This window comes from Aulonocara stuartgranti (assembly GCF_965226115.1).
Source record: "Aulonocara stuartgranti genome assembly, chromosome: 14".
Taxonomy (NCBI): domain Eukaryota; kingdom Metazoa; phylum Chordata; class Actinopteri; order Cichliformes; family Cichlidae; genus Aulonocara; species Aulonocara stuartgranti.
This window is the reverse complement of record NC_138950.1, coordinates 34,385,131-34,407,178: the sequence shown is the minus strand read 5'-3', so window position 1 is coordinate 34,407,178 and position 22,048 is coordinate 34,385,131. Positions and strand designations below refer to the sequence as shown.

At 41.5% G+C, this 22,048-nt stretch overlaps 2 protein-coding genes across 2 annotated transcripts in view; both read right to left on the bottom strand.

Moving 5' to 3' along the window:
• The window catches only part of LOC309687362 (uncharacterized protein), a 236,445-nt gene that overhangs the window by 180,754 nt on the left and 33,643 nt on the right, over positions 1–22,048 (bottom strand). The window lies entirely within an intron of this gene.
• Positions 3,280–22,048, bottom strand: part of LOC309687348 (solute carrier family 12 member 9) — an 89,655-nt gene continuing 70,886 nt past the window's right edge. Inside the window, exons 10-13 of the mRNA XM_082502249.1 lie at positions 20,087–20,279; positions 9,273–9,447; positions 7,810–7,956; positions 3,280–7,006 (exon numbers count right to left, since the gene is read on the bottom strand). Of these exons, the coding sequence (XP_082358375.1) occupies positions 6,051–7,006; positions 7,810–7,956; positions 9,273–9,447; positions 20,087–20,279 (1,471 nt within the window). The 3' untranslated portion in view covers positions 3,280–6,050. The remainder of the gene's footprint in view (positions 7,007–7,809; positions 7,957–9,272; positions 9,448–20,086; positions 20,280–22,048) is intronic.

Here is a 22,048-nt window from a genome sequence, read left to right as displayed (position 1 = left end):
ACATTTCCACCTGGGTTGTCTTGGTGCAGTTTCCAATTATAATGCACATCTTGGTCAAACATGGCGGTTGGCACTGTAGTCCACTGAGAGAAAGCCAGTTAAAAATTAAGAGAGCAGAGTTCATCACATGGCTGTGTTCACTGTAAAATCCAAAGCTTAAAAGTATGAGTGGGTCAGCTGGAGTGCAGTTTGGCCAGTGGTAGACATGACTGGTTATTAAAATGCAATTTTTGAGTACTTTCTAAAGCAAAATGTGCCAAAATTGCTCAGTTGGGAGAGCGTTAGACTGAACATCTAAAGGACTGTATTTCGAGCCTGGGTTTCGGCAAAGTCATTTTGATCACCATCTAGCACTTGGTAGGTTTGTTGGTAGGACTTCATAAAACAGCTTACAACTAAGTGGGTCATTCACATTGAATCAAAAACTAAACACAGACGGTGCAGCTTAGCAAAGTCCATCAAGTGCAGGTAGCATTTGTGGAAGACCACCCTGCAGAACACTCACTATATGATTGACCTACCTCTTGGTAGGGTTTGTAATCCAATTCCTATTCAATTCAATTCATAATACAGCCTAGGGAGGCATGTCTCCCCCTAGAATTAAATACTTGCATTGGCTTTTGTCTGACATAATGATTTAATAATATCTAACTGCAAATCGTCGCTAGTACATACAGTGAAATAACAGGTTAAAAGTTCACATTTTTACAGAACAGAAAAAATATATATTTAAATGTGTGGACCAGATGACAAAAGTGTGACTTTTGGAGCCTGGGTAGCTCAGATGGAAGAGCATCAGACTCTTTTGTCAATCACAAGACAACTCGTGTTCCAACAGTGTTCAGTTCCTTACTAATTTTGTTTTTTTTACCAAAGCAACATGTGCCAATTGCAGTGTTGTACACAAAGCTATTTCAACTTTACTCTGACCTTTACTATGGTCTTAAACAGAATCATACCCTGCATTCCCTTTCCTCCCTACACCTATAAACAAGTTCCTACTATTGACCCCAGAATGTGGCAATCTATGCTTTATGAATGCTTTTTCCCCCCTGGTGGTGGTCAGAGGGCCCGGTGGCGCCAGTGTCCGGCAGCCTTGCCACTGTCAGTGCGCCCCAGGGTGGCTGTGGCTACAATGTAGCTTGCCATCACCAGTGTGTGAATGGGTGGATGACTGGTTGTGTAAAGCGCTTTGGGGTCCTTAGGGACTAGAAAAGCGCTATACAAATGCAGGCCATTTACCATTCTTATATTTTGCTTGTTCTTATGTTATTGTATTTTTGCACACCTCTGTTGCTTGTGAAGCTCGCACACAAGAATTTCACTCACATGTACTGTACCAGTGTACCTGCACATGTGATGTGACAATAAAGTGATTTGATTTGATTTGAAGTATTAAGCCAAGAAATTCTTTGTGAAATGGAAAAGTAAATGCCACTTTATGTAATCCGTTTGTTCATACATACACATACTGATTGACCTAAAAAGATGTAACTCTTAGACCCCCTTGTATTCATAAAAATTCGACCAGCTGCCACGCAAGAAAGTTGAAAGAGACTTTCAGGTTTCTTTTCATTTTTTCCAAACAAACGGACTATTCATTTGCCCCAAACAATGACAAATTGATACCAAATACACCCAAGTGAGAGCTGGTAAATAAGGTCTACTCAGCCACATGCAATGAGATACTAGTGTGGGAAAAGAACAAAGGACGAAAGTGAAAACAGTAACCCTAAAAGTAAAGCAGCAAGTAAACTGAAAGAAGAGCAGACAAGAAGAAAACAGAAAGAAGATGAGACACACACACACACACACACACACACACACACACACACACACACACACACACACACACACACACACACACACACACACAAAAAAAAAACCCAAAACAATTATGACATTTTTACTGGCATCTGTCCAATATTTACAGATTTATCATTTTTGCCCCCTTTTTTCTAACTGTGAGTTCACAAGGTATTGTTTTTCTCCCTTGAATGTCTTTTAAACATCAAACATTAAAAACATGAAATTTTCTGCAACAATATCTCAGAAGGTCAAGCTTTGGAAAAACACTGTTTGTTCATAGTCTATGATTGAAAAGTACCCAGTGAAATGCAAACTGGCTAATAGCTGCTTAGAAAATAAAGCTGTGCCATGAAGAAGTAACATGCTAAGCCTCACTTTATTATTGCATGAGATGTGCAGACCTTAAGGATTGTTATCATCAAAACAGCAGATATTGAGCATTTACTGAACAATCCTAATATCATCCTACTAAAAGTGGACAACACGCGTTCAGTATGTAAGACATCTCAAATGCACTGAGACTGCTGTATCAATGTGAGAGCTTTAGCTATTCAAAATCTTAAAATGTGAGGATGCACTTTCTACACATTTGCATGCACACATGATTCACAGGAAATGCCAGCGGCCTGTTTGGCCTCCGAAAACCTTAACTAGTAATTGAATCTGGTTGTCAGCATGACCAAATCCTACTTGACACCCCCCTTCCTCCTCTCCTCCCGTCTTCTCTCTCCCTCTCCGATCCATCTGATGACTCTGGCAATCTGCGTGTCATGTACAATTAAGTGGATCTGGAGATGTAGAGAGGGAGATGAAATTTAAAGTGCTGTAGAAATTAGAAGTGATGAAGTACGGTGGTGTGTGCCGATGGGATCCCCAGTGGTTAGAGCTCTGACACACTGTAGAGGTGACAGGTTTCCTCTGATCAGGGCTGCACACGTGGCAGAGCAGGGTTGTCATAGTAATAATAATAATAAGTGTATAATAAAAAAAAATGTATACATACTCATAACATTTGCATTTCCAGTGTTTATAATAGTGGCTCATTGGGTTGCATGTTTTTGTGTGGGTTGCTACTCATTGTGTATACAGTAATATTTCATTCGCAGCACATTTCTGTATCTCACTGATGGTTGCTTTTGGCTTTTTTTTGGCATCATTTACATTTTTTTTCATGCCAAAATTCAAAAAATGTGTTCATATTTGTGAAAATGTTTTAACCATTTGTTTTCAAGATGCAGTGCATGTACAGGCCATCCTTTTCTTGCTGCCTGTTTCCTAATGTGATAATAATAATTTAAAGGAGACCAATTCTGGAGTCTAAAACACAACATATGCTATCCATTCAGGCAGCTCATTCCCAAACATAGTTAGTTGTCAGTTTTTCTTTTAATGAGCAAAATTTCTGACTTGCTAGTCTATATTTTCTTCTTTCATTAAATCATGTGTATGGAGAATGAAAGTAAGCAGTGATAGATTCAAGTGATAGATACTTTATTAATTATAAAGAGAATTTAGGCATTCAGTAGCTTGTTAAACACAGTGCATCACACAGGAGATAAACAGCAAATAGACTGGCTCTTATACAGTGCTTTTCTGCTCTATTTGAGCACTCGGAGCACTTATACAAAATGCCTCATTCACCTATTCACACAAGCACTTTCTAAGCCCAAGTGCTCTGTATCTAACATTCACACTCTGATGAATGCATCAGACTTGAGGTTCACATTTTTCTTGCACAAATATGTTGGCTGGCACGCAGATTGGAGCAGCCAGGAAGGAAACCACAAACTTTCTGATTAGCAGATGACCTGCTCAACCTCTTGACCTACAGCCACCCCAAAAATCGTCCTGATGTCTGATTCAAGCAAGCGTTCTTCTAACTGGGTCTTTCTCATGAACAGGTTTGTACAGCTGGGCGGAGCTTCTGTGCTTAAGGCTAGAGGAGTGTGCTTGAGATGACCATATTAGGAATATCCTCTCTTACCAACAGTCAGAAACTGTCTGAGCTTTTGGCTCTCAGGGATTATTTGTACATGGGATGATTTCATTGTAAAACTAATAGTATATTTACGACAAAAAGAAAGGGAAAATCTAATCAAACTGCTTGTCAACTGTAAATTGTAAGAGCATACGCCTTTGTATTTTTGATTCATGTTGGATTATATATCAGTTTGTTTGATTCATACTGATTGGGATTTGTTTCGATCTACTTACAAATTGCATTTTTCTTAAGACTAATTACATGCCATTAATGGTGCAACCAATAAACAAGCACGTCAGAAAACTAAGTTGCGATCTTTTTTTCTCTGCACAAACGCAGACCCAATCCTCTCAGAGCCCACGTCTTTCCCTCAGTGATAAATGTCAGCCTCCCTCCTCCTGAACAGATATCGATGGTTATTTGGGCTTATTTCTCCAATCTGTTGTTCACCTCAGAACGGAGATGGAATCCATTTCTGCCTGGTTGGCAGCGAGGGTGACTGCAGGACAAAGTAATTTGGCTGGCTGGCACCCTCTAGAATCTCTCTGTCTGAGCTGCTGAGCTATCTCAGCCCTATTTCCAAAGTTTACCTCACACAAACAAGCGCTCACAAAAACCCCTCAGATCTCTTCTCAAAGACGCATAAACTGGTCTAAGGCTGAAGGAAACAAAGTGCAGACATTTGGAGAAGTAGTTAAGTTTGATCTGGCTTTTGCAAACAATCTGAGCAGGTATAACAAAACAAAAAGGACATATAATACAAACATTTTATTATTTATCTGCCATTTCAATTTAAAAGTATATATCAAACTCTAAACATTTCATTCTTTCAATAAAGCATGTGATTTATTTTTTTTGCAGGACAAAGAAGAACTCTATAATCAGTTGCTTGTTGGGGGCTGTAGTGTCCAAAAGGGAACCCAGCTGTAGCAACAGAGTGGACCCAGTGGGTCGAGAAATAAAAATATGTGTCATTCCAAAAACTGCAAAAAAAAACCCCAACAAACATTTCAAGCCATGTCCAAAACCAAGCACCAACCTCTCTTCAAGTACCACACAGGCATGTTGGAGTCAGGGTGAAAAAGAGTTTCAAGTGTAAGTTGAAGTGAATTAATTTATTTTACATGAAATATTTATGGACCCCTAGCCTTCAGATTTTTACAGAAAAGAGAGGGATTTTCCAAAGAATGGAAATCCAATTTGCCACAGAATCCTGGGTCACACAGGGATGACACACTATGTATATTGGTAATCTAGCAGTTACAAATATCCCATAAATTTGTCCATACAGTTTAGCAAAAGCTACATAGACTCACTAAAGAAATGGTTTAGGTAAAAGGCAAAGAAGTTACTTCAATTAAGCCTGGCCAACAACGCCGTACCAAAAATGACATATCAATAAAACATAGATAATCACAGTAACGATTTGCATTGTAAACATGTTAAATTAATGTTGGAAGGCTGCTATTTGGCAGTGGAGGGACAAAAGTGTATTTGGATAAAAGGTGGAGTGTGTTTCTCAGATCCCACACGCAAGATGTTTGGAATTAAACCTTAAAGGCATCAAGCACCATTGTTATTGTTCGGGTGTTTCATTTGTAAAGGCAAAAAATGCAGATTTCACGAGTCAAGGTCTAACAGTCCAACTCCAGCTCCCTAACTAGCAAGGCACTTTTTGATCTGGAAAAGTAAAAAACTAAAATAGAATGATTATTGTAAGAAAACAGGGAAGGAAGCTCTAGGAGAGGGGAAATTTAAAACTAGCTGAGCCTGCTGCGAGCGATTTAGCTCATTAATGTAACACTGGTGAAAAGTGAGAACAATTGTGCCATTTGACTGTGGTTTTTTGATTGACTGGCTCTACTTTTTCAACATTCACCTCCTGCTTTTCCCCTGAAAACATTATTTTGGTAAATCCAATCATCATCTGATTGTACTCATCTTATATTGAAATGAGGTCCATAAATGGAATATGATGGTGCCTTCAGGGGCTTGATTGGAATACTAGAATTTTTACTGGAGTGCACATATAAAATAAAGAAATGGTAAATATGTAGACAGTCAAGTTGAAACTGACGACTTTGTTCTGTGTCAGTGTAAAATGTGCAAGGGAGTGCAGACGGTCTCTGTGAGTGACGAGGTGTTTTGTTGAACTACTGTTGGGTGGACAGGTCAGACAAAGGCAGCTCTGAGGTCCACACACCTTCAGTGAATTCAAGAAAACTCTGTGTGTGAAGCACACTTCATCGAGCGTGCCGTTTCAAAGGTCGGTGGTGATGACTGGTGTTACGCCGTGGATGAGCAGCGTAGGGCCAAGGTCCTGAGTCAGCAGCTCCAGCTGGCGCAGGTAAGCAGTATAGCGGCGGGTGTCAGCTGGGGGGCGTGGCAAGTACAAGAAACGCACAGCGGGTTGGGGCCGGGACTGATCCAGGATCAGCTTGTTGACAGCTGAAAGGTAGTCATCTGACACACGTGTGGCGTTGCTTGGGAAGCTGTTGACGTAATCTTCTTCGTTCTCCTCATCCTCCTCCTCCTCAGGTTGCAGCTTCTTCTCTTCCGTAGTAGCATCCAGCTGTTTCTTCCCCCAGTTGCCTTGACGCTGCCAGTGTAGTGCCACCTGCTGATCCCAAGGCACGGGGTGGATCTGAGCCTTAATTCTCAACTCCTTAAGCAGCTGGCTGAGCTTCTCCTCCGGGCCCCTCACACTTCGGCCCTCCTCAACACACAGGAAGAGACGCAGTGTAGCTTTGCGCCAGTCCCGCACCATGTTAAGGATACATGCCAGCTGCAGCAGGAATAGAGAGCAGGTATCCACATAGCTACAGCTGTCTGGGCGTAGGAGGTTGACTGGCCAGACATCCACATACACAGCTCTCTTCCCGGGAGTGCAGGAGGGAGGTGAGAGAACCTGGGCTCTGTCAAAGTTGTTGAAGTATCGAGCTAGTACCACGTTCTTGAGCATCTTCATGGCATCAGCAATGATAGCTACATACTCCTGGGACCCTAGAACCTTTCCGTCTCCAAATTCACCATAGTCCAGTCTGTTACTAGAGCCCCGCAGGGATACAAAGTGGAAGAGAGGAGGTTGCTCTGGCTCGTGAGAAGGACCTGAGGGATCTGTGGACTGAGTGCTCGACATTGATGGTTCAATCAGTTTGTCTTTTGGAAGACAGTCATCATAGAAACCCAGGACAAGGGTGTTAGGACGCATCCCACCTGGGAAGAGGAAAGGCAAAATTATTTTTTTTTTATTACCATCATTCATTTCCTATAATGTTGAGAGTGGAAGACTTAGAATGATTCACAATATGTCCGTTACATGGCCTGGACTGAAAGTGAGCAAAAGAGCAACCGATGGCTAAAGAAAATTTTTAAAAGACCTTATGAAAGCCTGGAGAACTATTACTTAAGACAACTTGAACAAAATAATAAGAAAATCTGGCTCCTTGGAAGCAAAATATATAGAACTAGTGAGTAACTCAAGACTTTTGCGCAGTACTGTATGTTTTGTGGCTCTGTAAAGACCTTTTTGATCAAATGTGACTCTTTTGATATGCTGCCAGTCCTTGCCCTTGGGGCGGGATTAGGGTTATGGTGCATTTCAGGCATGTTAAATAAACACATTTACATAGAAACTACAAGAAGTTAAAATCAAGTGCATTTTGGGCACATAGATAAAAAGTGCAAATAGCAGTTTGGATATCGCAGCTCAATAACCGACACAGCATATCATCTTAGAGTGTTAACGTGTCTGCTTCTGGATGTTTGGGCAGTTTAGTTCAATACTTGAAACTTTGAGTAAACATAGTAACCAAACCACTGGTTGAAGAGCAGGTACTATTTTTTGACAGTCTAAATAATAATATAATATAATGTAAATGTAAAAACATTCATTAGGCATTGGCTTTAATCAAAATGTAAGTACGTGGAAGGAACAAAAATCATATTAGTATATTGATACTTGCCTTTGAATTTAATAACAAATAAGGACAATGTGCGTTATTAATAGGGGTACTGACCAAGTCCTGAAATGAAGAGGAGATGTTGGACACCATGACGTACAGAATCAGCTAAGGTCAGGTTGACAAAGGCTTTGATATTTAGATGGTCCACCAGGGACAACCAGGACTCATATTGGGCCTGCAGAGGGTCAGACGGCAAAGTGTCTGGAAAAAAAAACATAAAGTTGAATTGCACTAGAAATACATCTGACAGTTGAACAGAAGTGTGCTAAGATTCAGAGAATGAGAAGGAAATGGACCCAGAAGCAGGAAAGCCAAAAAGTAAAAGGAGGGAGTGGAGAAGTGAGTTGACAGAGCTGGAATTAGAGGCAGAGCGTGAGTGAGATGCAAGAGAGCATGCTGAGATATGGAGGAGAGGGAAGAAACAGAAAGATGCAAGCGCAAATGACAGTGTAGACAGACTTGGATAAAGAATGAAAGATACAGGGAAGCACAAACAGGCGAGCAGGTGATCAGTCATCCCAAAAAAAAGCATCAGCATGTATGTAGAGGGCCATCCAGAGGCCACGTCTACAGGCGTCCTGTGGTTGTTTGAACTGTGCTAGAAGCTGCCATGTATTCCATTCAGCTTTAAGGCAAACAGCTGCTGCACAATTGTAAGCATAAATGGGTAGACTCAAAATAGATTAGCAGGGCAATGTGCAAATCCTCAACAACAAACTCCACTTCAGTGTAATTATGTGAATGAATAGCTCGCTCATATTTCTCAAGACCAAGTGGCTCGTCAAGTGAGAGAAGGGCCCTTCAGCGGCTAATGAACATATCATTTTTTTCCACTGTGAAACACAAAGGATTTGGACTGGGAGCACTCCATTCATGGCCAGTCCCGGTCTGCCATCATCTCCCCCACCCCTTTACACCCCACGGAAGACAAAGAAAAAGACAATCAATGACCTTGCCCCTTGAAAATCTGCAAGTGTGTAGAAAGGAGGTGCCTCCAGAGCTTTGTGCGTGCGATTACTTCCCTCGACAGCAGCAGATGAGGCGATGTCAAAGAGAACGGGTTAGCATTCTGAAGAGGTCCATTAAACAATGAACCGCTCAGTCTGGAACTTTGGACTGCATTGCCAACATAGAGGCGCATTTCTCACTCATATACTTTCCATATTTGGCCATTTTAAACTGAACCAAAATGAAAGGACTTTAGTGATAGTGGTATATTTGATATATTTTATAGCAATACAGTTGAAGTTCTCAGGGAAAGAAGATTTTTTTGTTGCCTCTGCTGCTTTTAAATATCATAATCATGTTAAAATCCTCCAAAAACAATATCTTCTCAGCATCCCATATTTATTTTGCTCATAATTAATAGTCTCTCTCTCACACTGAGTGGGTGTACATGAGAAATGGTGCAGAAGTAAGCCTTCGAATCCTCCTAATGCAAAAGTCACTGGAGAAGAAGCTGATTAAATAAACGAAAAAAGTTTCTCGAGGTTTAAATCGAACTTTGGTGTTCTTACTAAGGTCTCCGAGCTGGACGTGTCCCAGCACGTACAGGCCGCTCTTCTTGATGTCGTTGATGAAGGTGATGAGGCCCACGCTACTGCGAGGGTTGGAAACCATGAGCAGGATCTGAGGTCTCCAGAATTTGACGTGGTCCTTCCTCACGTCCAGCATTAGCAAATACTTACGCACCTAAAGGTTGAAGAGAGACATGTAAGCAGAGCTGTTGGAGAATCTGTGCGTTTTTAACCCCATAAACTCCTACTTCACTAAACCTGCATTCCACAGAAGCCTCTAGTTTGACTTTCACTAAATCTGAGTTGTATCTGCAGCTGTCTCATGCTCAAGTCCATTTGAGTCCCACCAAAATAAATATCCAGATGTGACTGAACTTGCAATGACCTAAATTTTAGTTTTTTCACTTAATGTTAATTTCCATAATATTTGATATTGTGCAAGGGAAAAAAAACAACACTTCAAGCTGAAATTGCCAATATACAGTGGGGCAAAAAAGTATTTAGTCAGCCACCGATTGTGCAAGTTCCCCCACTTAAAATGATGACAGAGGTCAGTAATTTGCACCAGAGGTACACTTCAACTGTGAGAGACAGAATGTGAAAAAAAAATCCATGAATTCACATGGTAGGATTTGTAAAGAATTTATTGGTAAATCAGGGTGGAAAATAAGTATTTGGTCAATAACAAAAATACAACTCAATACTTTGTAACATAACCTTTGTTGGCAATAACAGAGGTCAAACGTTTACTATAGGTCTTTACCAGGTTTGCACACACAGTAGCTGGTATTTTGGCCCATTCCTCCATGCAGATCTTCTCGAGAGCAGTGATGTTTTGGGGCTGTCGCCGAGCAACACGGACTTTCAACTCCCGCCACAGATTTTCTATGGGGTTGAGGTCTGGAGACTGGCTAGGCCACTCCAGGACTTTCAAATGCTTCTTACGGAGCCACTCCTTTGTTGCCCGGGCGGTGTGTTTTGGATCATTGTCATGTTGGAAGACCCAGCCTCGTTTCATCTTCAAAGTTCTCACTGATGGAAGGAGGTTTTGGCTCAAAATCTCACGATACATGGCCCCATTCATTCTGTCCTTAACACGGATCAGTCGTCCTGTCCCCTTGGCAGAAAAACAGCCCCATAGCATGATGTTTCCACCCCCATGCTTCACAGTAGGTATGGTGTTCTTGGGATGCAACTCAGTATTCTTCTTCCTCCAAACACGACGAGTTGAGTTTATACCAAAAAGTCCTACTTTGGTTTCAGCTGACCACATGACATTCTCCCAATCCTCTGCTGTATCATCCATGTGCTCTCTGGCAAACTTCAGACGGGCCTGGACATGCACTGGCTTCAGCAGCGGAACACGTCTGGCACTGCGGGATTTGATTCCCTGCCGTTGTAGTGTGTTACTGATGGTGGCCTTTGTTACTTTGGTCCCAGCTCTCTGCAGGTCATTCACCAGGTCCCCCCGTGTGGTTCTGGGATCTTTGCTCACCGTTCTCATGATCATTTTGACCCCACGGGATGAGATCTTGCGTGGAGCCCCAGATCGAGGGAGATTATCAGTGGTCTTGTATGTCTTCCATTTTCTGATGATTGCTCCCACAGTTGATTTTTTCACACCAAGCTGCTTGCCTATTGTAGATTCACTCTTCCCAGTCTGGTGCAGGTCTACAATACTTTTCCTGGTGTCCTTCGAAAGCTCTTTGGTCTTGGCCATGGCGGAGTTTGGAGTCTGACTGTTTGAGGCTGTGGGCAGGTGTCTTTTATACAGATGATGAGTTCAAACAGGTGCCATTCATACAGGTAACGAGTGGGGGACAGAAAAGCTTCTTACAGAAGACGTTACAGGTCTGTGAGAGCCAGAGATTTTCCTTGTTTGAGGTGACCAAATACTTATTTTCCACCCTGATTTACGAATAAATTCTTTACAAATCCTACCATGTGGATTCATGGATTTTTTTTTCACATTCTGTCTCTCACAGTTGAAGTGTACCTCTGGTGCAAATTACTGACCTCTGTCATCATTTTAAGTGGGGGAACTTGCACAATCGGTGGCTGACTAAATACTTTTTTGCCCCACTGTATGTGTTTTGCTCACTTTTCTGTGTCTGTTTTTTTTGGCATCAAGGAAAATTGACTTTTATTGGTCCTGAGATTTAGCATGAGGTACATTAAGGAAGGTTTCAGAAACTATGAATTTCATTCCTCTACCATCTGTACAGGCAGTCATCTTTAGAAAGATTTTTTAGCAACTTCTTCAACAACAGAAGCCGGCTTTCTTCTAAAGCAGTGGTTCCCAAACTTTTTTTGCTGGGCCCCCCTTTGTTTTACAAGAAAAATATTCTCCCCCCCCTTGCGCGCGCACACACGCACAAACACATCCTCCAACCACACACACCCATATTTTGCCCCATTGCAGTTTATTTCACACCTCAAACATTTAGTAAACAATTAAGCAAATACAAGTAATCTGCAGGTAGTAAGAAAATAAACTACTAACTCTTTTACGCTGCGTCTGCACGTGATTTTGAAAACGCAGCTGTTTCGTCCACATGTAAACAGCATTTGGAATCACCAAAAACTGAGATTTTTTAAAACTCCTTTTTTGGGTTTATATGTGGACGAGGAATACGGAGTTCGTCACGCAACGTTTTCCACGTCACGCTGTGCGCCACGTTATTGTTTACATGAGATGAATTGCAGAATGACAGATAGTCAGATTAACAGTATTTTGTCTCTATCTTCAGGTTTTATACGCTTACATACACACATGCAGTTACTGTCCCTCCATTTAGAATTCAGAGGCGTCACTGTGTAATTATTTTACATGTACTTGTTTTTTTCCTGTGTATTAATATTCAACATTGCTATCAATACATTTTTCAAAAAATGCCTGTGCAGGTGAAACCAAAGGGAAGATATGCTTCACCAGATTTTCTAGTCTTTGGCTTAGAATGAAGTTGGTTTGGAAACATATTCAGCGATGCGATGCTTCATCTCCTGCTTTGCGTTTGTGTGGGAGCCCCGTGCTAGCAGTGTCCAAGCGTTGTTTTTTTTTTCCCCTTTTCATGCTGCGCCCCCCCTGCAATGGGGCCCCACACTTTGGGAAGGTCTGTTCTACAGCTTGTAGCAGTGACCAGTGATGAAGTTCCCACAGGACCAGGGATCCCAGTTCAACTAAAGCCTGATCCACACATGTCCCTGTACCAGACACTGCCATGGTTTTGTTGCCATGGATGAGAGGTAGATAAAGTATTTATAGTGTATAGAATAAAGTACTCTATAAATGTATGGTGGAAGTGGTCTCTAAAACTAGAAAAAGGCTATATAACCACTAGTCCAGATCCATTCATTGAATAATAATAATAATAATAATAATGGATTGGATTTATATAGCGCTTTTCAAGGCACCCAAAGCGCTTTACAATGCCACTATTCATTCACTCTCACATTCACACACTGGTGGAGGCAAGCTACAGTTGTAGCCACAGCTGCCCTGGGGCAGACTGACAGAAGCGAGGCTGCCATATCGCGCCATCGGCCCCTCTGGCCAACACCAGTAGGCGGTAGGGTAAAGTGTCTTGCCCAAGGACACAATGACCAGGACAGAGAGTCCGGGGATCGAACCGGCAACCTTCTGGTTACAGATACGCTTCCCAACCCCCTGAGCCACAGCCGCCCAAGTATAGAATAGTCAGACATGTTAAGATGTTTATATGCATGTATAGATTAGAGATGGACCGATCCGATATTACGTATCGGTATCGGTCCGATACTGACCTAAATTACTGGATCGGATATCGGAGAAAAATAAAAAATGTAATCCGATCCATTAAATATCACGAAAGCACCTCACAAAACTTGCAACACGCCGTAACTCACCTCAGAACGTTAGCACGTCGGAGCAGTATGCATCACGTGATAGAGCGGCTGTGGCATGCGGACCTGTCGGTGGTCTGGATAGCATGTGGAGCTTCGCTAGCAACCCGGCATTTCATCTCCGACAAAGTTATCCCCGAGAGAAGTAAAGCAAGTGTGTAAGTCCATCTCTGAATGTTTGTAAAGCATTCCTGCGTTAAGCTTAACAAGCGATATATGGAGCGACTTCCTCCTCTTGCTGCTACTTCAATCATGAAACTGCTTAATGATCAGCTGATCGGCTTTTCTGTCGCGAGTCCGTGTCTCTTGTTTGTTTTTGGCCCACTTTGCACCAGAAAGAGCAAACCAGCGGTTGAACAACAGCAGCACGTTTAAGCTTGATCAGCTGCTGTTAGAATTTATTTAATATTACTTTCTACTCGAGGATCTTTTTCTACGTAGCTGACGCTGGTAACTGTGCAGGGGCGGATCTAGCAAAGTTTAGCCAGGGGGGCCGATAGGGCATTAACAGGGAAAAGGGGCACAAAGACATACTTTTCTTTGCTTAATATTTCTGCTAAGTACTCTTTAAAATACCAAAAATAGGGAGGATGGTGTAGGTTTAAGTTTATTAGATTGATCAGTGTTGCTGAACTATGAAATATTTTTTTTTGCATACAGGTATAACAGAATAGCTTTAGTGTAGTTGTTGTTTTAAACTTGAGTATGAACTTATACAAAATGCAGCAAGATATTTAAAAAAACAGTTTTGTTGATTAAAAAACACTATATCGGATTCATATCGGTATCGGCAGATATCCAAATTTATGATATCGGTATCGGTATCGGACATAAAAAAGTGGTATCGTGCCATCTCTAGTATAGATGTGTGTCATTCAGACTGTTACTGTGAAAAATGTGCCCATGTGCTGCTGCTTATGAATGTACACTTAAATGCCAGAGTGTATTAGAATTATATATATTATATATATTATTATATTTTACAATGCAAGCAATCATGCAGCCATCATCAGGATTCACGTTGATAAAATTGGCTCAAGGTACCATTAAGGAAATGCAGCTGAGTAGAACCAAACATTAGGACTAAACAGCAATGATTAACGCTGACTACATATTGATCATTAACTCTGATGACATGTTAAAGCTGCATCCTACGCAGCCCAATTTATCTCTATGATTGTCACGGACCCAGTTCCAGGGATTCGGGGTCCGTGAGCAGTGTGGACTACTATTGTAGTTATTATTATTATTATTATTATTATCATTATTGTGGTTGTTGTTATTATGGTTGTGTCTGCTGTCCTGTTTTTCCGTGTTGGTGTACTGTCAGGTGTTTAGGGGTGTGTGCTTGTGTATGTGAGGGTGCGGTCGTGGCAGGCACTTTTAGGCCTGGTGGGTGTGGCCCTGCCAGCTGACCGGTCCCACCCAGGAATCCACACACACCTGGCGCCGATCAAGCCTCGTCAGAGGAGCTTCAAAACAGTGTGGCTGAGAGCTCCTCGACGCTGGATCGTTGAGTGACTTCCCGTCAGTCTTAAGTATATTGTGCAAGGTTAGTGCAAGTCTACTGTTAGGTTTTGTACTCACGGCTGCCTTTGGTATGCGTGTTTCCTCAGGAGGAATTGTGGCGACCAGGAGGCAGCACACGGAGAGTACACAGGGAACGGAGACAGAGCACGGAGCACGGGATAAAGGAGAAGACACGGAACGGGAGTTGGGATCGCACGGGGGGATTTATTGTTGTTCGGATTGTCACCACTGTAAATAAACACTGTTGCACTGTAGAGTCCTGCATTTTGGGTCCTCCTTTCCCCACATCCCCACGGTCTGCCAGCGAGACCGTGACAATGATAGAAAATGGTAATGGACAATTCCATGCTTTTCTTCAGACTTTTTGGAGTTTTGAGTGTTAAAACCAAGGAGCAATTTCAGGGCTGAAAAGGAAAATGTGACAAGACTGCTGTTCCTCTACTGACCAATTGGGGCTGGCTGAAAAAGCAAAGACATTCCAGTCACTGCCCAACTTCACAGCATTAAATAGAAATGATTACACTCTGATTAAAAAAAAGAAAGAAAGGAAGAAATATTTGGGTCTGTACAGATATCATCACCTTCAAAAAGTATAAGGTGGGTGAATTTTCTTTCTATGTATTTGGACACCAACAAAGCCTGAAGGAAGGACTGGTGTACTCTAATTATCTGACAAATATTATGGACTGGTATGCGGTACAACAAATGAAAAATGTTTGTGCTTCAGTTCTGGTGAGTGAAGTTATAGTATTTTATTATCTGTTACTTAACACTAATTAGCACATACACATCTATGTATTTTGAACCTGTCAAGGTTATGGATGCACCTAATAAACCAATCTTGCCAACATTAGTGGATAACTTAAAACTAGGGACGTGTGCGACCAGTTGACCACGCTATTGTCACTAGTCAGTACCAGACGTATTGGCATTTAATCCGATTGCTATCATTTTAATTGATGCTGAAATACTTTAAATTGTTGTGTTCTAAATGTTATGCAGCGATGTGCCACCAGATGGAGCATCACTGAGAAATGAGATTGCAGGGAAATGAGCGATTTCCAAAGGGTGGAGGGGCTCTCGAAAGAGGAATTCAATAATTCGAGAGAAGTTCAGAGCAGAGTTGCTGCTCCTCCACATTGAAAGGAGACAGCTGAGGCATAAGGTTAAGATGTTTTAGCCAGGGTTGGCCTACTGGGAAGAGGCCAGGGGCTAGCCGAGGATGAGCTGGAGAGATTACATCTATTATTACATCTGGTCTGGGAATGCCTCGATGTTCCTCCAGATAAGCTGGAGTAGGGGACTGACAAGAGTGAGGTTTCGGCTTCTCTGCTTAGGCTGCTGCCCCCGTTACCCAACTCCAGATGGGTGAAGAAAACAGGTGGATGATTTATCATTTTGTTGTTTTAGACAGTAGTTGTCATGAATCTTTGAACAGCGTTCATAATGCACCACACTTTTCAGCCGCAGTTTATCAGTTTTTCGGATATTTTTAAAATACATGGACTTTTTTTATAGTAAAGAAATCGATTTAGGAACCAGGCACATCAACTAATTCATTTCAAAACCATACACAGAACATACATTACACCCTATAAGAGATTCCAGATGAAACTACAGGATACATATCACTGTCACATATGCAATGATTCGTCACCAGGCACGTTCTTACACATGTTATGAGACTGTCCAGTTATATCCAATTTTTGGGTCTTTGTGAACTCTGTGTTATCTGAGGTGCTGGAAGTTTTTTTATATCCCCAATCCTGGTCTTTGTCTCCTCAATGATACCTCTGAAATCTCCTTAAAACAAATACAATGCAAAATGTTGTTCGCCGGATTCACATCCGCAAAGAAGAAAATTACAAAGCAATAGTTCAGTCCTGACATTTGTATGGAATCATTCTGGATACGATGTCTTATCCGTATCATTAATCTTGAACATACCACAGCAAAATTAAATAAAGCTCGACCCACGACTGTCGAAGCTTGGAAAATCTTCTCATCCAAAGTTATCTCCTGGAAGAGGCAAGAACTGGTTGTAACTGTGTGTTTTTGTGTTTTTTCTTTCCTGTCCCCACGCCTTGTGACCAATGTTTGCTTTGCTACTGCAGTTTACAGTCGTGCTGTATATGTCTGTACACCCCCAACCCTGTTGTAAATCAATAAAATGTTGATCACAAAAAAAAAGAAATCAATTTAATATCATATTTCACAAAGAGACTGTTTGTTTGAAATACGACGTGCAATGTTGATAATGTGTGACGCGAGGTGCCGCTCAGTTAAGCAGTATGATTCATTACTGAAGAATGTGATTAATGGCTTCAAATGCCTTTGTTTAGATTGATTTTGACATTTTCCATTAATCGATTCACAAATTCAGCTTGATATAATAATAATGGATTGCATTTATATAGCGCTTTGCAAGGCACCCAAAGTGCTTTACAATTCCACTATTCATTCACTCTCACATTCATACACTGGCGGAAGCAAGCTACAGTTGTAGCCACAGCTGCCCTGGGGCAGACGGACAGAAGCGAGGCTGCCATATTGCAGCCCCTCTGAGAGCCCGGGGATCGAACCGACGACCTTCCGGTTACAGAGGCGCTTCCCAACCCCCTGACCCACGGTCGCCCATATCTGAGTGTTATTTAGTTTTAGACTAGTCGGTTAGTAATTTTTTTCCCCGTTTAGTCAGCTGCCAGGAACATCTCTATTTAGCACACCACCCTCTGGTCCAAATACTCTGGCTCCAAAAAACGGACATGGCAACAGCGACTGCTGCTATTGTAGAAGTTTCAAAATGCCAATCGATGGCATAACAGTAGCTTTTATTTGCAGTCTATGGTTAAAATTGGTGTTCCTGGTATAAAAGGAAAGTTGGGGAGGAAAAAAATAGTTTGAAAACCTTTAAATACATTCAGACACTTGCAGGGTGACTATAAAACAGACAAATGGAAAACTTCACTTGAGAATATCCTAAAATAGTTAAAATGGCTTCCACTTAAAAGTACTTTCAGGGTGTGCTTCATTTTATGGACTATAATCACTCTTGTGCTGCAGCTGGAGTTTAGCCTGAAAAGGCCTCGAAAAAGCCTCTGACAATAACGACTGTCTTAACAATCCAAGTTCAGCTCAAGCTGCTGAGTTTATGTTTGTGTGTACATGACTATCAATCAAAACTTGAGGATGCAACCAGCATTATTATATCATGATTGTCACACTTGTTTTCGTTTTTTTGCTGTAAAACACACACACACACAAAACATGGTCCCAGAGGCAGCGTCCAACTGCCTCCACTCATCTAATCATCTGTCTTCCTTTATCTCTCCATTTTCCCATCTTCTCATCCATCAGACTATCATCATTTCACTGTCGCTTCGGTCTCATCCATCACTTAGTTTCTCAATCACTCAACCCCACTCCCTCCTTATATTCCTGCTTCCTTCTTTCTTTTCCCATGATACCATCAGGCTTTGGTGCCTCAGTTTGTCTTTTTCTCCTCTCACTTTCTTTCCTAAACTCTGTTGTCAGCTGCTTGTTATCTCCAATTGAGATTTTTTTGTTGCTGTTGCTGTCGTTGTAGAATGCTGTGTTTTGTTTTTGTTGCTTTGCTTCAATGTCACCCAGCTGGCAGACCGCCACACTGGTTACTACTCGAGGGTGCAGGAGCATTGGACAAGTGTATGCATGAGCTCAGTAAATGTGCATGTATGGTCTCCTCTGCTGAGCCCATCAGTATAATCATTTGCGCTCTTTGCCTGGGGAGGTTTGAAGGCTCGGAGGGCCAAGCTGAGGCTCATTTGTGAAATGAGTATTCAAAGGGTTTATGACTTACATTTTAGATATTTGGAAATAAGTGCGGATGCACTGATATAAGTACCTCGTTGTTTGCCAGCAGCCTATTGTCATTAAAGATGACATTCGCAATGGCAATGTTTATCTAGAGTGTCAAATCAATTTTGCGCTGGATAAATATTCAAACACATTGTGATTTAACAGGTCACTTAATTTTATAATGACATAACAAAACAACAACAAAAACACTGGAATTCTAACTGACTGTCAGCCAAGCTGTTTTTAAAAATATGAATTACAGCCAAAGACTGTAAACAAAAAGTGGATGTAGTTGCCAGATCTGAAAAGTGATGCAATATCATTCCCTAATGGCCAGCCCCCATGTGGGATTTGAAGATGTCTAAGATTTCTAGTAGCTTCACCTGTGGGATGAAAATCCTTTGTCACCTCGTTTGAGTTATTGTGTTCAGAGTTTTAGAAAATTTGACCTCTAACTTTAACCTTGAAGTTGAAGTCACTGAGATTAATGTACCTATGGTACTAAATGAAAATCGTACACCACCTGGTTCTCAAATTATCACACTGATGAACTCTGGTGTCAACGGCAACAGCCCGCCCATCAGCCTTTTACAGCTGAGGGGTAAAAAGCTATGGTAGCTATTATATGGATTAAAAACTATAACAAAGGACTTTACATAATTATTATAATAATAACTACACATAGATTGAGTGTTTAATAATGGAATAGAGATTCATAGATTGATTGATGATATGTTAAAATACATTTTAAATATTATTCAACTACTGACAAAGCAGTAATATGACTGACCAGCTAAGTGCAGGTTTAAATAAACCAGTCTTCAGCCCTCATCCGTACCTATCACCACCATTCTGGTAAACAGAGCTATCAAGGGTGGCCAATTGAATTACTTGAGAGTAGCTGCTGCCTCAGTGTTGTGTCTTGTGTAAGAGAAACTGCAGAAGTGGGAGGAGATGATACTAGAAGAAAATGGGAAAAGGGGGTGGTGAGGATTTGGAGGAAAAGTGCAATAAGTTAAGTGGTTGTAATCATGTTCTGCCTCCTGACAAGCGAGTGGCAAACCCAGACACCCTCTCTGCAGCCTTGGCAATGACTCCCCCACTCGGCTGTGGGCCGTCCTGGCAACGGTGAGCTGTCTCCTTGAGAGCAACAGGCTGGCCCGCTAGAGGACATGAAGAGCTGGATGATGTAAAGCTCTGTTTGTGTGTATCAGTGTCATAAATGTAAAGAGCTTTGCGGGGGAATAGATGTAGGTGTGTGTGTGTGTCTGCTAAGCCTGATATAAAGGTGACAGATAGCTGCTGTAGGGATGACAAGGCGGCATGAGTGAGAAAAGAGAGAGGGGAAAATGTGTGTGTTTGTCTGCTAAATGCAAAATCATTGGCTGAGGAGAGGCAGCGGAGAACTGTCTGTGTTTGTATTCGTTTGTGTGTCTCTATAAACCTGATAGAATGGTTGCTTGGCAGAGGTACGGGCTCTTGTAAAGCTGAGGGGATGAGATTTTAGTTGCTATAGTAATGACAAGGCAATACTGAGTGTGTGTTTGTGTGTGTGTGTGTCAGACCTGGTGGAAAATGAGAGCCTGGCTGATGTAGCCCCAGCTGGAGGTGGGACTGAGGTAGTGAATCAGCAGAAGCAGCAGGAGCATGAAGGCGATGCTGGCCGAGGCGTAGATGGCATTGATGAGGAACATCATGATGGCGCAACCGATGATGCCCAATATGCATGTGTGCCAGGTGAAATAACGAAAGGTGGGCCTGGGGAGAAAACAAGGGTGGTGAAGAGAGCACCACATTAGAATATTAGCCACCCCCCCACCAGCCCTCCAGAAAAACAGACTGCAAACCTCTGAAGTCATTCAATACTGGAGGGATATTTGTGCTTTTTTTTAAAAATTGTTTTCTAACTTAATACTCATTACTATTTTCTTACTAACTAAATGGTTTTGACTCTTCTAATATTCTAAAGATGAGATATTGCTTTGCTTTCAAATCAAGCCTTGAGAAACGAGAGAAAAAACCCTGCAGGAAACAAACGCAGTTTAACTCTCTGCTCTATGCCTGTTTCTTTTTACTTGTTTCCCAAGTTCATTCAAAAGGAGACCAAGTGTGCTTGGTCTGCACTGAATGCATTCACATAATCTAAACTAAGTTCAGATGGTACTATAGGGTATAAGGTTTTTCTGAAATTACCAACCAAACAAATAAGTAGACACTTGTAAACCAACTATAGTAAACTGTTTCAGAGTATTTAAAGTTTAGTTGCATTGAAATAAAGGTGGGTGAGCTCTACAAAGTTCTGGCTGTGTAAGGGGTACAGATTTAAACTGCCAATCTCCCTTTCACAATAACTTCTATCAATAGCAGCATAGCTTTGGTTTGGCTTTTTAAAAATGCAAATACGCTTCTACTGCAGAGCCCAGTGAAATTAGATGTATGAAAAAACAGACATTGCGAAGGCCTACTTTACACTTTAAAATTGACATTTTATAAACAAGGGCAACACAAACAGACCGTCTGAAATGTCTGTAAAATTCTGAATCCCACGTAATAAACAGCATGTTCCATTTGTGCGTCGCTGTTTGATTGGACTCCTTCAGAGGATACAGTCAGACAAACCTTTTGTTAGTGACCAGCTTCCATCGCACACCTCTGAAGAAAGATTTCCCAAAATGTCAGAATGTTCTTTAAAATGAGAAGGATTTAACAAACCACCAAGGAGTTTAGTGAAACAGCAGCTGCAATGGAATGAAGATTCTCCTAACATGGCTGTACATGTACTTGGGCTGAGAAAGATAACTAAGGGAAGGCCCTACTGAATGAGTAATGTCTGGCAGGAGCAAAGAATTACATTCTCAGCCAGAATAGTACTGCTCCCATTCTCCAGTCAATTTTTATTAGCAATTAGCAGTTGCTAATTTTAGAGTTAGCAACTGCTAACTGCTGATTTAATCAGACACCAACTATGCTTTTAATACTTAAATAAATACTTTAAAGGATGTCTAATCAGCCAGTCACATGACAGCCAATGAATGCGTTTAGACACGTTCACATGATGAAGACAAGCTGCTGAAGTTCAAACCGAGCATCAGAATGGGGAAGAAAGGTGATTTGAGTCAGTATTTCAGAAACTGCTGATCTACTGGGGTTTTACCACATAGCCATGTCAAGATTTGTACAGAAAATGGTCTGAAAAATAGGAACTATCCAGTGAGCAGCAGTTGTCTGGGTGAAAATGTGTTGATACAAGAGGTCAGAGAAGAATGGTTAGACTGCTTCAAGCTGATAGGAAGGCAAAAGTAACTCAAATAACCACTCGTTACAACCAAGACATGCAGAAGAGCATCTCTGAATGCACAACATGTCAAACCTTGAGGCAGATGGGCTACAGCAGCAGAAGACCACGCCAGCTGTCACTCCTGTCAGCTAAGAACAGGAAACTGAGGCTATAATTCACACAGACTCATCAAAAAGTAGAGAACAATTATTTATTTATTCATTATTGTTATATACATATATATATATTT